The sequence below is a fragment of the Astatotilapia calliptera genome, chromosome 5, assembly GCF_900246225.1.
Source record: "Astatotilapia calliptera chromosome 5, fAstCal1.2, whole genome shotgun sequence".
Classification (NCBI taxonomy): Eukaryota; Metazoa; Chordata; class Actinopteri; order Cichliformes; family Cichlidae; genus Astatotilapia; species Astatotilapia calliptera.
In genome coordinates, this window is record NC_039306.1 from 35,539,267 (window position 1) to 35,556,152 (window position 16,886).

At 44.2% G+C, this 16,886-nt stretch overlaps 1 protein-coding gene across 1 annotated transcript; it reads right to left on the reverse strand.

The window, feature by feature from the left end:
• Positions 1–8,072: 8,072 nt before the first annotated feature.
• LOC113023038 (zinc finger protein ZXDC) lies at positions 8,073–16,886 on the reverse strand. Its single transcript, XM_026169090.1, has 10 exons — positions 14,830–16,886; positions 14,030–14,182; positions 13,421–13,499; positions 12,431–12,561; positions 12,112–12,282; positions 11,103–11,884; positions 10,572–10,656; positions 10,318–10,490; positions 8,939–9,040; positions 8,073–8,784 (listed from the first exon to the last, which is right to left on the reverse strand). The coding sequence occupies exons 1-10, from the start codon at positions 16,820–16,822 to the stop codon at positions 8,698–8,700; spliced, it is 3,756 nt and encodes a 1,251-aa protein (XP_026024875.1). The 5' UTR covers positions 16,823–16,886; the 3' UTR covers positions 8,073–8,697.

The following is a 16,886-nucleotide window of genomic DNA, read 5'->3' on the forward strand; positions in this document are numbered from 1 at the left end:
CATAGATGTCCATAAATTAAGTCATGCATAATCATGAGAAATGACACAGTACTGAACACAGCCGTGACACCAGCTGAAATCTATTAATAATCAGAAATTACCAAGCTGTCACACAAGAAACATCACATGATGTATAAAACCAATGAGTACTCTCAAGACCTTTGGTTGCAAACCGTACTGAAGGCATTGGTTACAGAACTGAAGGTTTTAGTGAACATTGTTGAGGCCACAATCAGGAATTGGAAATAATGTCATTTCACCATAAAATAGCCACGATTCGGACAGAAGAGTGACAAGAATTATCAGAGGAGTTGTCCAAGAGCCAAGGACCACTTGTGGGGAGCTACAGAAAGACCTGGAACAAGCAGGTACAATTGTTTCATAGAAAACAATAAGTATCTTGATGCATGTTCAATTATCCACGTAAGAAATCCCAAAATCATGATTCCTTTGGCGAAACCTGCATTCAGCTGAGACCGAAGGAGACAGTTGGATAGAATAGAATAGAATAGAATAGAATAGAATAGCCTTTATTGTCATTGTACAGAGTACAACGAAATTGGAGTGCCACTCCCTTGGTGCAAGTTTCAATAATAAATATAAATGTAAAATATAAAAAGTACAAAAAAAACAATCGTAAGTACTCAAACAATAGTATGTACAATATATACAGGATAGCAGCATTAATATAATGACAGTATGAATAGCAGCATAATATAATGACAGTGACAGTATGGAATAGGTTCAATTGTTTTTGTGCTTATTTACTACGGTGATAGCTCTGGGAAAGAAGCTATCCCTGAATCTGTTTGTCCTGGTTTTATGTGACCTGTACCGTCGGCCTGACGGTAATAGTTCAAACAGTTGGTTGCTGGGGTGAGAGTGGTCCTTGATGATATTGCCAGCTCTGCTGAGGTACCGAGAGTTTGCAGTGACCTCCAGGCTGGGCAGAGAGCAGCCAGTGATCTTCTGGGCTGTGTTGATAACCCTCTGCAGTACTTTCCTGTCTGCAGCTGAGCACCCTGCATACCATGTTGTTATGCCGTACGTTAGGATGCTCTCTATGGTGGCTCTGTAAAATGTCACCAGCAGCCTCTCCTCCAGGTTGTTCCTCCTGAGCACTCTCAGAAAGTGGAGACGCTGCTGGGCCTTTTTAACCACCGCTGTAGTATTTGCAGTCCAGGAGAGGTCATCAGATATCTGCACGCCCAGAAACCTCATGGAGTGTACCCTCTCCACACAGCTCCCGTGAATGTAAAGTGGGGCCGGGTCTGCTCTGCCCTTCCTGAAGTCCAAGATAAGTTCTTTAGTTTTCGTGGTGTTCAGTTGGAGGTTGTTAACTGAACACCACTCAGTCAGTCTGTTGACCTCATCTCTGTAGTCCGACTCCTCCCCCCTTGAGATGAGTCCAACCACTGTGGTGTCATCCGCGAACTTTATGATGGTGTTTGAGAGATGGGTAGGGGAGCAGTCGGATGTGTAGAGCGTAAACAGGAGGGGACTCAAAACACATCCTTGTGGAGACCCGGTGCTGAGTGTGATGGTGCTGGACCGGTGGGGGCCGAGTCTGACAGACTGTGGTCTATTTGTCAGGAAGTCCTTGATCCAGAGGCAGATGGGGGTGGAGAGTCCCAGGTGAGACAGTTTCTGGACCAGGATCTCCGGGATGATATGATTGAATGCTGAGCTGAAGTCCAGAAAGAGCATTCTCACATAGCTTCCTCGGTGCTCCAGGTGACTCAGCGCAGTGTGGAGCGCTATGGTGATAGCGTCCTCGGTGGAACGATTTGTCCTGTAGGCAAATTGGTGGGGGTCCAGAGTGGGAGGCAGATCGGCCCTGATGTGCTGACAGACCAGTCTCTCAAAGCACTTCATCACCACAGGCGTAAGTGCAACAGGCCTGTAGTCATTTGGGCTGGCCACAGCTGTCTTCTTGGCGATGGGGATGATGGTGGAGGTTTTGAGGCAGGGCGGGACGGTGTTTGATGACAAGGAAAGGTTGAAGATTTTAGTGAAGACTCCAGTCAGTTCGTCAGCACATGCTCTGAGAACCTTTCCATGTATTCCATCAGGACCTGCCGCCTTCCTGGGATTCACTGACCTTAGAACACACCTCACTTGGTGCTCCCTAAGTGTTAGTGTGCCAGTGCTGGGGGCGGGTGGAAGTGGTGTGGCAGCTGAGGGCTTGGTCGTCTCAAAGCGGGCGAAGAAACGGTTTAGATCCTCAGCCAGTGAGGCATCAGTCCTAGATGTTGCCTGGTTATTGCTTCTGTAGTTGGTAATGTGATTGATCCCCTGCCACATTTTTCTGGGGTCGTTGTCAGCAAAGTGATCTTCAATCCTCCTCCTATAGGCAGCCTTAGCTTTCCTGATGCCTCTACTCAGGTCTGCCCTGGCCGCCCTATACGCAGCCCTGTCCCCTGACTTGAAGGCAGTGTTGCGGCTTTTTAGGAGGGATTGCACTTCGCTATTCATCCAGGGTTTTTGATTTGGAAACACCCTGACCCTTTTGTTGACGGTGACATTGTCAACACAGTTCCTGATGTACGAGAGTACAGTGTCCGTGTACTCCTGGAGGTTGTGGCTGGAGAATAAATCCCATACAGTCCTTCAGGCCAGGTTTTTATTGTCTTTGTCTGGGGCTTTGTTTTTCTCAGCAGGGGGGTGTAGGTGGGGGTGAGGGACATGCAGAGGTGGTCAGATCCAGCCAGGTGGGGGAGGGGTGTCGCTCTGAAAGCATGCCTGATGTTTGAATAGACATGGTCCAAAGTGTGTTCTCCTCTCGTAGCAAAGTCCACGAACTGGACAAATTTAGGAAGCACAGTCTTTAGGCACGCTTTGTTAAAGTCGCCGGTGACAATAAAAACCCCATCGGGGTGGGCAAGCTGTTGTTTGTTTATGGTGTTGAGCAAGAGGCTGAGAGCCGTGCTAACGTTAGCATCCGGCGGTATATAAACAGCTATCACAATAACTACTGTAAACTCCCTCGGGATGTAAAAAGGTCTGCACGAGACTGCCAGAACCTCCAAATCAGGAGAACAGTGTGTGTGAATGATCCTGCTGTTACAACACCACTCGTTATGCACGAGTAATGAAGCGTTTGTTCAACTTGAAATGCTACATCCAAATGAACAGAATCAACTTTTGGGGAAAATAATAAGTAATGCACTCAACCGCATGGCCTGTATGCGCGTTCGCCACACAAGACTCCATTACTGAGGATAAAGCATGTTGAAGCACTTTTAAAGTTTGCTGAGCAACACTGAGAGAAGCCAGTGAAACGCTGGGAGAGTAGTCTGGCCAGAAGAGACCCAAATTGAACTCTTTGAATGTGATAATGCACACAATTATTGGAGGTTAAAAGGCACCGCACGTCATCCCAAAAACAGTGAAGTTTGGAGGTGGGAACATCCTGGTGTGGGGCTATTTTCAGCATACAGCACTGGCACGCTTCATATACTTGAGGAAAGAATGAAAGGGAAAATATACCGAGGCATTCTTGATAAAAATCTGCTGCCATCTACCAGGATGATGAAGATGAAATGAGGGTTGACGTGTCAGCAAGATAATGACCCCAAACACACGCAAAGGAAACTCTTAATTAGTTTCAGAGAAAGAGAATAGCCCAGCCAATCACCTGACCTGAATCCTATTAAAAAACTATGAAAAGGACTAAAGGTCAGAGTTCATAGAAAAGGCAAGCAAGCCTTAAAGATTTGATTTGAAGATGATGTGGAATGACTGCAAGCTCTCATCACCAACAAAGGCTTTTGTGTGAAGTGTTAAATACATTTTAGTAAGTGTGTTTAGTACCTTCTTATTTTTCATTATTACACATAACTTCATTCATGGACATCTATGGTTTGATTTCTTTGCAGGTGTGGATTGGATGGGTTGTTGCCAACATCTATTCAATTCAGTTTAATTTTATTTATACAGCGCCAACAACAGTCACCTCAAGGCGTTTTATATTGTATGGTAGACCCTACAATAATACATACAGAGAAAAACCCAACAATCATATGACCTCCTATGAGCAAGCACCTTGGAACAGTGGGAAGGACAAACTCCCTTTTAACAGGAAGAAACCTGCGGCAGCACCAGGCTCAGGGAGGGGCGGGGCCATCTGAGATAACATGACATCTGGTGAGAATGCCATGTTTGCTATGGATACTATAGCTATATTAATTAATTCCATATTCCAGTGACACCAGAAGCCTAGAACTGACATAACTGAATGTAATCCCGAAATTATTAATATTGATCAATTGTCTGTTTTACTAAACCTTAGTTTGTCTAAAGTTTATTAAACCAACTAAGATGGCACCCGTGGGCCTTCTGTTTGTTTAACTTGGAAGTTTCAAACCTAGACCCTCATCAAATAGCAACATTTGCTAATGGTAGTTATCTTAACAAGCCCTCAGCTAGCAAAGTCATCTTGTGCATGTATTTTATTTCTTATGCATCAGCTAGAAAGCAGTGAAGCACGGCTATCAAAACTCAGTAACTAAAATGCAATATCACTAACAGCTATTGGATGCTGCCTCCAGCTAAATCCCATTCCTAGAAATACTGAGGGATTCATATTTTTTGCTAAATTTGGACCTTCCAATAGATGCACTAGTACATTCTATAATACTGCCATACTGTGACATGTGTCACAGAGAATTGTGTAGCGTGCACTTTGGTGTGGGTGTGCATTGATACACCACCTGCACAGACTTATTACTCCTCCCTAAAGAACAATAAAGTCCACATTTGAAACAACTCATGATTTTCCCTCTTGATTAGGTGTAGTTACTAAAAACTATATACGTGTATTTGACACACTGTGAATCAGGAAGGGCTGTGTGCGCTATGTGCACCTTGGAAACTGTTTCTTGGGCTTAACATTATCCCATTTTGGCAGATACCACCTCCGTGTTCCTGTTACATGTAAGGTGTTTCTTGCCTTGACAAACTGGTTGCAGCAGTAATGACTGCCAAGAGACACCGCTCCTGTTTTTAAGACCTAGAAGTTGCATGTTTGTCATCTAAGAAACTGCAGCTGGGCTCATGTTTGGACTTTTGTATTCTGCACTTTATTTAGCTTTTTCCCATGCACTTTTTACTTTTGCTTCAAATGTGGTTAGGTTTAAGCAGTCAAGACTACTTGGTTGGATTTAGGCACTGAAGATTACTTATTTAGATTCAGGAAACAATGTGCTTTGTAATATATTTATTTTGAGCCCTAAGTGGGAAAATCTCCAACTCAGGTCTTTGACTCCACGTGCTATGCCAGTGTACTGATCTGCATGCAGATTTAGGTCGGGTAAGACAATACATTATAATTCCACAAGAACTTATGATACTCCTCATACCTAAGTGTTGGAAGAATGGTCGAAAGATCACTGCGGATCATGAAGAGCTGAGACTTAAATGACGCCTTTATCGGGATTTGCTGTCCCTGTGGGAGTCACGGAGATGCTTCATATGACTTGGTCTCCATCTGCTGGTGTAAATAAGCACTGCATGACTGCACGGCAGGAGAGAGAGATCAACTAGAAATGATTTGCAACATATTTGTCCCCTTAAGAAATGGGGAGAGGACAGTCTATACAAAGGTTTATGGGTTAAATATATAAACAGTCTAAATCCAGAAAATCTCTAGCACTGATAATATTACTATACAAGAGATCTGGAAAAAAAAACTCCTAATACTCGTGGTTCTGTCACAACTGCATTCATTTTGAAAAGAAAATTGTCTGTGCATGTTAATTCAGTGGTACAGTGATTGGTTACCTTCAACTTTTATAACTTCAAACAGGTTTCTTTAATATGTGCTTGCCCATAATCTGGATTATTTATACATACATTATACACAGGTGAAAGATGATGGCTCTACACCTGTCCTGATCACACGTGGCTGGAAAAAGTAAGGGTGCGTTTCAAAAGTGTATTTTGCTCAGGAAGATTTCTCAGTGAGAGATGTGACCAAGTATCTGCATGGCAGCCATAGTAAGAGCTGTTCCAACTCTTCAAATATTGAGGAAAGGAGTTCCAATGGTTGCTTTATGGCTTTCTTTAGCAGATGATACACTGGCCCATCCTTTATGAAAAGAGAGGAGAAAATGCTGTCCCATAATTCATTGCTATGGACCATCCAACCGTTCATGAAAGCAAACGACATAATTAAACACAGCTATGCAGATCATATAAATTTTAACTGTAACTGCATTTTCCATTTCATTCATAGCCTCCGGATATATTTATAATTTTAACAACAATTTGTTGAACTCACAGCTGCACTCTGAACATCACACTGCTGGAAGAAAAACTTTTTTATTGCTGAGTTGTCGCTGAATGAAGAACGCAGGATGCCATATTTGCTCAAGGTTCTGTATAACCAGTCTTCATTAGTAATATCCTTTGTTGTATGACACAGTTTAGGATACATTTTTACTTCAGTATAGTTCTGCTGGATGAAGGGAATATTACTACAGTCAGAAATCCTAAACAGGGAGGAGGACAGGAGTTACACACCATATGATATAATATGGATTTACCAATCAAGGTAAATTATTGGGATGTCACAGTTGCAGGATGATCACCTAACAATGTGCTGTAAAAAATGGAGCCAGTTCACTTCAGTAAAAACCAGCCTTCTGCCAATAGCAGTGAGTTCGTGGTAGTAGTTCATTTCTAACAGAAAACAACGTGTTTGAGTTCTTTTAGTCAACATCACTATTTGAGTTCCACTAGGTCTCAGGACAGAGACATATTTTGGTTAGATATACTTTGTTTAAAGATTGATATCGAAAGGATTATTTAAGTTACATCTGAATATACATTATAACAAAAACTTGAAGCAGTAAAAAATACTGCACCGTTCTATAAACAATTCTATTTTACTTTCATCCACTGTATTTGGTGTACGGTACCAATCAGTGTTATATAAAAAATCTAATAAAATCATAATTAAAAAGTCAAAAAATGTGTTTATCGGAGCAGAATTTTGATCCAGTGTTATAGATTTAGGCCTGGCGTGGTCGGGCCAAAGTGATTCGTTTTTTCCATGAGGCCCTAAAGCCCTGGCGACACTGCTGGGTCCAGCTAAGAAAATGTGATTTGAATTCACTTTTAAAACTATACAGTGAGTGACCCCTTTATTCAATCCTTATGTTAGGTGCGTGCCTACACGGGAAGCTGTAACTGCACATTTGCCTGTCCTGGCTGAACTGGACCTGCTCATCGTCTGTGCTGTTGCTGCATTTTAGAGTATTTTTGAACATTTTTATTGGAATTATGCGCTTCACTTTTTGGTGAGTAAAATTCCCAAACCTTTTTCCTGCCAGTGTCAGTGGTTAAATGTGTCTGTGGTGTTTGAGGCCACTTTAACTTGGTTTGATTTCAGGAGAAAATCAAAGATTATCCAGACCTTCAAGAATCTGAGATAATTTATCTGAATTTCAAGAGCGGGTCCACACCTCCATATGGCCCTACAAGCAGTACATACTCATGCCCCTCCCTCAGTTAATTCACTTCTCATTAGTACAGGTGATCTGTGGCCAGTCCCCTCTGAGGCCTTCCCCAAACGGCAGCCTCAATTCATGCTCAAGACATCGGCCACCATCTACTAGAAACGCTGTCACATCTAAATAAGGATGTGCTCCCAGCTAGATTTACTCGTAGTTTAACTGGGTAGTTCAAATAGATTACATAGATAAATGTAATTAAATGTTAGCTGCACAGAGGGAGTTATATATGCCACTCTGTTTGTATTGGCTAAATGGGACATTTAAAAATAAATGATAGCACAAAAACCCATGTGACCAAACTTTGCAGTTTGTTATTGACAGCACTTCTTCCATTACTCACGCTCTATTTTTAAACCTCTGATTGTTTTTGCCTTTTCTAAAACTGAGCTGCTGCCGACTGGTCCTTGCTCCAAACTCTGTTTCTTCTGTGAGATGATCAGCTTCATCAGTACTATGACTTAACACATTCTGTACAGGGATACTTCCTTACTAAATTAATCTCCCCTTTGTGACATTTAACCGAACAAAGTGAAATGACTGCTACTTCACACGCTCTTCTGATTGTGCTTTGAGTCTTTAATTCTTCTGCGTCTGGCTCTGCCATTCTGTAAACCCGTAGCTATTAATAAATAAACTGAAATCATCATAAGAAGGGAGTTACTCATGTATACAAATGCATGGACAGGCATGTTTTCAACATGGAATTACTGCTGCCATAGAAAAATAAATCTAAGAAAACACAAGAGAAAAGAACAACAAATAACGCAGGTAACCTGCCGGTGGAGGCGTGCACAGCGTGAAGCATGAGTTCATAAGGCAACTGGAGAATACACAGCGCACTGTGTGTGCATGTGAGTGGCAATGTGGCACTGTGGAACAGACATCATTACTGTTAACACCCACAGAGGACGGAGCAGCCTCTGACACGACTGTGCTCTCAGGCTTTGAATTTGGTACAAACTGGACTTAAAATAATACGGCAACATTCTCAACAAAGAATCCTCTTTTCTTCTTCTCAAGGTGCATTATCTGCTGAATCATGACCACAAACTCCATGGAGCACATGTCCAAAAAGCCCTTCGAGGGTGAGGCAACTGTTTGATGAAATCTATCATCTCATGTAAACTGTGGATGGAGGCCAGCTGCTGATTGACCTCTGACCCCGCAGCAGTATAGGTGGTCACTCCAAGTCCTGAAGGTTGATTGTGCTTCCTGTGAACTGGGAGTTGTCAGAGCCATTGTCGTCCTCTGTAATCACCGAAGACTCCTGTGGAGAAAAGCATCACGGCTCAGTTCTCTAAAGGCTGACGGTGTCACTAATCTGTGGCTATTACAAAGGACAAACAACCGATTCCATAACAGAAAGTCAAAGCACAAATGCAGTCGAATGTCTCTTTAACGACAGAAAAGATTACTCCCACCTGTAAAATGTTGACAGGCAGGTCAACAGTGAGCTGAGAGTGGGAGCTGGAGGGCTGAGAGCTCAACTGGAAGGCCAGGTCTCCATCACTGGCTGGGTCATCCTGCGTGTTCACACATTGATTAGACACTCCAACAACCGCTGTGCATTAGTGGTGCTGTTCAGTGCACAAAAGTACGTGAAAAGAAAAACAGTCCCTAGTTGGATGTTTCTATTCATTTTTTACTAATTTACTAGTTGATCAGACAGGAGAAAGAAATCAGATTAACGGAGATTTCACACTTGGAACTCTGAAACTAAACATACAGTGTTTTATGTGTGGGTGTGGCTAGCATTAGCTGTGCTAGCATTAGCTGTGCTAGCATTAGCTGTGCTAGCATTAGCTGTGCTAGCAGCACCAACTTTCATGAGGTCTGTGCAGAATGTTTCTACACTTTTCTTGAGTTATTTTACATCATTCAACTTTTTCCACTTCGGCCGCCACACAGAGACCTTTGCTTCAGGTGTTTCCTGATACTGAGCCGAGGAACTGGGTTTCACTTTCACCAATGTCCTTGTAGCTTCTGGCATATATAGCCCTGTTCCATTATGGCCTACACAGGTTGGCTCGACATGGTTTTTAGGGTTTTCCATTAGGTGATAGTACCTGTTACCAGGTACTTTTTTTTAGTCATGAAGTGATCTGAAAATGTGACGTCATCAGACTGCATGCCACTGATTGGCTATTCAATGTCATGAGTGTCTCCTTCATGAAAATCAAAAACCGCCAGTTTTGAAACCTGGCAACGAGGGACAAGGCTGCACAAAAACAGCACGGTGGTCCCCAAATGTGACAAAAACCCACAGACAGCAGCAGGTATACCATCGCCAGTCATCCTCCTTTGTTCGTGTGGCATACAAATGATGTCACAGGAGTACAGGCAATTGCTATAAAACGACCTGACGCACATAAGTTGGTACTTGATTGTAATGGGAAACAATAATACAGCTGGTGTTAATGGCACACATTTGACAAAATGGTAAAAACAAGCCTCAGACAGAACAACTCCCTGTAGCCAGTGTTAAACTGGCACTTTAATGAGCTTATGGGATGTTGCTCTGCACTTATACTGTGTTCTTAGTTCCCAAATAGCAACTAATATGTTTTCACGGTACACAAAAGGTCAATTTCACACTGTGCAGTAAAAATGCACGAAAAGGAATTAAAATTCTGTGGAACAAATTCTCATTAAAACAAAGGCAAGTGCCCAGACAGTAGCAGTGGCGAGTTATCCAAATCATGAGCTTATTTGAATCGTAAGTATCACGGTTTGGTCTAGACAGCTTTATGTTTTCTGACCAGGGCAGATTTGCCACCTTCCCCAACTTGTCATATCTCACCTGCAGCAGGTGGATCTGGACATACTGGGCACCGGTGATGGGGTCACGGAGAGTCAGGCCCCCATTCGCTACTGCAGCTCCATCACCATAGCGAGCCCCAGAGGGAGCGAGTGGTCCTGGAGCTGTGGCAGCCTTTGTTCCTTTAGCTTTTCTCTGACCTGAGCTTGAAGTCCCTGGACAAGTCAAAGGAAAGTCTTGTCAGTCTAACAGTTACTGGAGCTTTGGCTAGCATGAAACTAAAGAAAGTAAGTTACCGGAGGAGGCCGAGGGGCCTCTCTGCTTCTTCTTCTTAGCCAGCTGGATGGCTCTGTAGTCAGTCCTAGCCGAGCCCCCACTCTCCTGTCAAGCAAAATGGGAGCATGTTAGGTTTGCACCACCTTTCATCATCTGTCTGTTGACTACTTTCTCTACTGACTGTGATTAATCTTGTTAAATATGTGCCACCACTGAAAAACATTTTGTCAAATAAAAAAGGACATTCATGCAAAGATCCGAAGACTGAAAAACAACAAAGAAAGAAAAAAAACATCTGAGACGATGGCTATATCTTTTTCCATTTCTAGATGAAAGAATGGAGACTGACAATTCATTATCAAAGACCCTTTATATGTCATTGAACTATGAGTCTTTTTTGGTTTTGTTACAGAAAGGTGAGCAGGGTCCTTACCCAACCGGTTACCGTTCGAGATAAAAAGGAAAGCTTGTATGCCTGAAAGTCGCAAATGTATTTTCTGTATCAGCTGTGTTTCGATTGGTTTATTGAATCTGTGAGTATCTATGCTCACCAGGAAACTGCTTGGTGACACAGAACTGAGCTCCGAATCTTTCTGTGGGCTGAAGCTGCTGCTGTGACCAGGAAAGACAAACTGAGTGAGCACTTTTCCTCCCTCCTGGGGTCCCAGCACCTCCACACAACCCAACAGAGTCCCAGCACCTCCTTGGCCACCCACCTCCACCTTAGATGGTGAGCCAAGGAGCTCGGCAACGGGAGCTACAGCCAGGGAGGCTGTGGGTTCCACGCTCAAGGAGCTGGACGAGCTGAGTGGGTGCTGCAGAGTGGGGTCCACAGTGGCACCAGCACCCTGCATAGTAAGGGCAGTGAGGGTTCCCAGCGCCTCTGGGGTAACTGTCTGCACATCGTCCAGGTTAAGGGTGCCTTGTGGGCGCAGGACGTCACTTGCCGTTCCCTCCAGGTTGTGGTGGGGGGTCATGTCGGCATTGGCTGCCAATATAAGAGGGTCCACAGCCTTGGCCATTGTGGTGTTAGTGCTGGTAACAAGTGTAGTTCCCACTGAAGAGGGGTCGATGGTCAGGATGCCAGAGCTGACCAGGGAGAGGTCCATTGTGAACGGGCCATTAGACGTAGCCCCACCAACTGGGATTCCCACTCCAATGCCTGTAGTGGGTGCAGTTCCTCCAGGCACAGAAGAGAACAGAGAGCTGAGGTCCAGGTTTGTCAGCTGGTCGCCCCCAGCAATACCAGATCCTGCAACCGTGGTAGGTGTGGAACTAACAAGCTCATTACTGGGGGTCAGGGTTGGTGTGGTCTCCATCTGACTGAGAACATCTGGGAAGGAAAACAAAAAAAAAAAAACCCAAGTTAAAAATGAACATCTCAGGAACAACGGCAAGTGGAATAAAAGTTTAAAACTGTTACACAAGAAAGAAGGAACGGTTTCCATCCATCGCCCCACATGGAAACAGAAAACAGTTGGGTGGTGTTTTATAGATGTTCACAGACAGTACGAGACTCGCAGTGCTGGGGAACTTTAAGTCTGCAGAACAATTACTAACCAGGACTGAGGTGGTGATGTTTGAGCATGTGGCTCTTAAGGCTGCTGCGGGACGAGAAGTGTTTGGAGCAGTTGGCCACAGGGCAGCGAGTCCTCAGGGTGCTGGCGTCCTGCTTATGCTTTTTGGAGTGGATGTAGAGGCTGCTACGTGCTGAAAACTTGGCATTACAACCTGAAAAACACAAAGGAGGCACATGTTACTGAAATCAGTCACCATGAAACACTGGTCTTAAGTAAATATTTCAGGGAGAAAATGTGAACATTTGTCTCGTGGAAAATTATTACAGTTTTGTTGTTGTTCCTTTATAAAAGGTTTGTACCTTCTGCATGGCACTGAAAAGGCTTCGTGCCTAGATGGGTAATACTGTGTCCTTTGAGGTGCTCGGCCCGGGTGAAGGACTTCCCACAACCCTCCTCTGAGCAGACAAAGCGCCGATCATCATCATGTTTCCTTATAGACACACACATTTAAAACAAAGTAAGAAAAGTCATAGCACAAAAACAGAATTTCATTTACATTTTGTTACATCAAACTGAAGCTAAACTTAACAAGGAATCAAAGCCTTTCAAAGTCAAACTGCACCAGTAAAACAGAACTGCAGTGACAAGCTCAAGTTCACTAAAACAAAAACAGGCATGTAACAGCAATCACACTTCCTGTAGTGGCAAAACATTCCCACAGACAGCACGGAAGAGGAGGGTGTATGCTGCTTTTCGCAAGGCTCCATTTAGGCATTTTGCTAAGACTGTTTTGGGTATTTGGAGCCAAGGAAGCATATGATGAGAGTTATACCAAGCAACACCCTGTCAATCAAAAGGTAGCCACATCCTACATTATAATAGAGCTTTATTCTATATAACTTGACATAAAACCCTAACATACTAAATGAGTATCAACACTGTAGTGAAGACTCGCAACTAGATGACCTTTACAGAGAAAACTTCACATTTTCATAACCTTGTTCGTTCAAACCTTTATGCAAAGAACACAAAACTAAAATTGACATGGTCAGCTTATCTAACAAGGTTTGTTCTCACCGCACGATGTAGACATTCACTCCCTTTATTCCTTTGATAACTTTGTTAGATGTTATAAAACATTACTTCAGGTTTCTGTTTATTGCCTTTAGGAACATGTAGAAAATACACAAAAGGAAAAGCTGCGTTGCATCAGATCTAGCTATCAGCTATTTTCCATCTGCAGTCGCAGAAAGATACTTTATCAGGAGTTCCTAACAGTAAGTTACACACAAATGGAGTGTGTCCACTATTTTACACCATGATCAAAGCATAAATTAATAAGCACTCACCTTTTATGTCGGAGCAACTTTGACATGCTTGTAAAAGACCAGCCGCAGCCCTCGGAGTCACAGACAAACGGTCTCTCGCCTGGAGAGAGGAAGTTACAAGTTTCATTCCTAATGCTACACTACACCTACTGCTGCAAGGATCCTCACTTCACAAATCTTTTAATGTGAGCTGGATCGAGATTTTTTTGGCCGATTTTCTTTCGGAACGCTAGAGCTGCTGATTGGTTTTGTCCTTCTAAGAACTAAAAGTGACAACATACACACTTATGTTTGTGATTTCTATTTAACTCAATGCTCATAAAAAACAAACAAAAAACACAATTATTGGCCTTTTTAAATAACTTACAGCTATACATATTCCCCACAAAAGCATCAGGTTTACTTGTCACTCCAAGCTCAGAAAGAACTTTTACTCTCTGCATTAGTGTTAGTGTTCTGAAGAACAATCACAGCTAATGTGTTTGGATTTGCGGCACTGCAGCTGACTGCTTCACAAAAATGTATTAGGAATAAGCCAGAGTTAATTTAGTAGACTACATGCTGCTTTTTAAAAAATCAACCACAGAAAACAACAGGCCCAGCTGAACCGACCCTTAAATCTCAATTTACCCGTGTGACTCCTCATGTGGATCTTGAGACGACAGGCCTTATCATAGGTCTTGTCACAGCCTGGGTAGGTGCACATGAAGTGGCCAGTTTCTCTGAAGTGAGTGCGATTGTGGGAGAACAGAGCACTGAAGGTGATGAAGGTTTTCTCACAGCCTGCATAGGATAGAAAGACAAACATGTAGGACACCAACGGTACCATAAAGGCGCATTTTATATGTATATACTTTTTCATCATATTCTGTTAAACAGAAACTGTTATAATCATGTACCCTCATACTGAACATAGATCAGTGCATCTACATTTAACTCTTGTGAGACAAAAGCTCAGGATTCAGACTGCTTTTAACACTCACCTTTAAACAGTTTTTTCTACTACTGGTTATAAACGATGTCTGAAGGGATCCAGAATATGGTCATCTGGGAACTTTGGCCCCACCCACCTGCTGCTTTAAGTTTGTTTAGCTAGGGCAGCCACAGAGTTTGTTTAAAACCGGTAGGAGTTAAAACAGCTCGTTTCAGAGGTTGATACTGAGTCCCAGTATCAGATAAATTTGGAATATTTTTGAACTGCAAGACATGCAAAGCTATTCTAGCACAGATAATGAATAGAAATGTGTAGCAGGGAATAAGTAAATGCCCTGTGTTGCTCAAAACACGTCAAACCTTCTGGTAAAGTGCTTCATATCATAGCAGTGATGTTGTGGAGTACCCATCAGCCAATTCCAAGAGCAGAATAAAAAGCTAGAAATTCCAAATAGTTACATAAAAGCACAAAATTCACAGTTTGATGTATGAGTTACCTGGGAATTCACATTTGTGAGGCCTCTGTGGCTCAAAGTGGACCCTCTGATGGTTGGTGAGCCGGGTAGCACTGCGAAACCTCTCGTTGCAGACCTCGCAGGCAAAGGCGTTATCCTGCTCGTGGACTTTGACGTGAGCCTTGAGGTTGTAGACAGTGGTAAAACGCCGCCCACAGCCTTCAAACTGGCACGTATGTGGCCGCTGCTTGTTGTGGGACTGGAGATGCCGCTTCAGCTTGTAGGAGGTGGCAAATGCCCAGCCGCAGCCTTCCACAGTGCACTGATATGGACGTGGGTCCTCAGCATGGTTTAGGAGGTGAACCTTGAGTTTCTGTCGTGTGTCAAATGTGGAGGGGCAGCCTGGTTCTGGGCAGTCAAAGGTGGACACGGTGTCTTTCTTGGACCTGATTACTGGTACAGAGTGACACTCTTCATTGTCACAGCCAGCTACAGCGGCTTCGGGAGGAGGAGGGCCCATATCTGCTTCTGTTACTGCACATAGTGACCCTGCCTCCTGCTTGGCACAGGAGTCCAGTGAAGTACCTAGCTCTGACAGGGAGCAGTCATCCACCAGAGCCAGCTCTGAGTCGCTGACAGACAAACCAGGTGTGGGCTCTTCCTGATGGCTGGAACTGGCTACTGCCAGTGTGCTGATCTTCCCGATCGATTTAGTACCACTGTCATAGTTGAGGAGAACAATATCTTCATGATCTTTCATTCCTAAGTGCTCCTTTAAGCTAACCATGTCATCCTCCTTATGTACATAGCCCTCGGGTGGGGCAGCAAGAGTTAGTACCCCGTTTTCAATAGTCACTATGATGCTTTGGTTGTTTATCGTGATAGTTCCGGAAAATGTTTCGCTAGCAGGCGGACTTGTGGAGGCCGTGACCGGGGTTGTACTGCCCTGCGCCGCCGCTGAATCTGTACCAAAGTCCGATGTGTCCATGGCTTCCACGATCCCCGCAGTCCCTGAAATCAAGGTACTGCTCTCGTCAACGCGAGGCTGCGACGAGAGCTCCCTGACCAGTTTACCTTCGCTGCTTTCGGTGCACATCTGGCCACAAATCCTATCGCCATATTTGTTTGTCAAAACAACGTCTTCGACGGTGGGGTGGTAGGCAGTCTGTTTAACGTTACCCGCCGCGGGATTATCGTTCAGTAAATTGAAAACATGCTCAGGTTTCAAGCCCTGTGTATCGAGGCAGTTCAAAGTGTCATTAGATTCACATGAAACAACGTTACTGCGGTTTCCAGCCTCCATGGGGCCACAGGGACTTGCTTTGGAACACTGCTTTTTACCTTTCATTTGATCGCCATCCTCAGGCACATCCGGGCGCTGTTTACTTGTCTCGCCGCTGCCTTCGTCTTGAACGACATTAAAAAGAACATAAAACTCCTGGGTGGTTTGTTCCGCCAGGTTTACCGTGCTCAAGTTCCCCAGCGCCGCAGCGCTATGGCTGGCTACTGAGGGCTGTTTGCAGGAGCCGTCCTCACGCTGCTGCCGTAAAACTGGAAACGTTGGTTGCCGCTGCGGCATCGGTTCCTCTTCCCCTTCAAAGAGAGGCAGCGCCATTTGCATTACAACATCCCCGCTTTCTAATCCGTATTTCCAGGCTGTCTTGACAAACTCCTGTGAAGCTAGTAGGGCACTGAGCTCATTTTCCTTCTCCGGGTTCACGTTATGAAATCCCACGCCCGGTCTGTTACCCGGCAAATTGCTTTTAAGCGTAGTTTGCGGTGCGCTGACAGGCGAACAAGCCACCTCGCTGCCATTTTCCGCCAGTAGGCGAAACGGCGATGTTCTCGGCCTAGTGTTGTTGTTGTTGTCGCTGTGTAGCTCAAGCGACTCCAGCAGCACTTCCGCTTCATTTTCGCTGGAAATAAAATGAGGTATTGACCCCGTTGCCGATCGATGTGGAGACGAAATGCTTCTGTGTAGGGCGCCATGTTGAGACTGAATGTTTTGGGCATCAGAAAGCCCCTGGATTTCCATCTTGGTATCCCTGTAGCAGCGACACGGGAAAAGGCCCGCCCTACTAAATGGATATGATCCATGG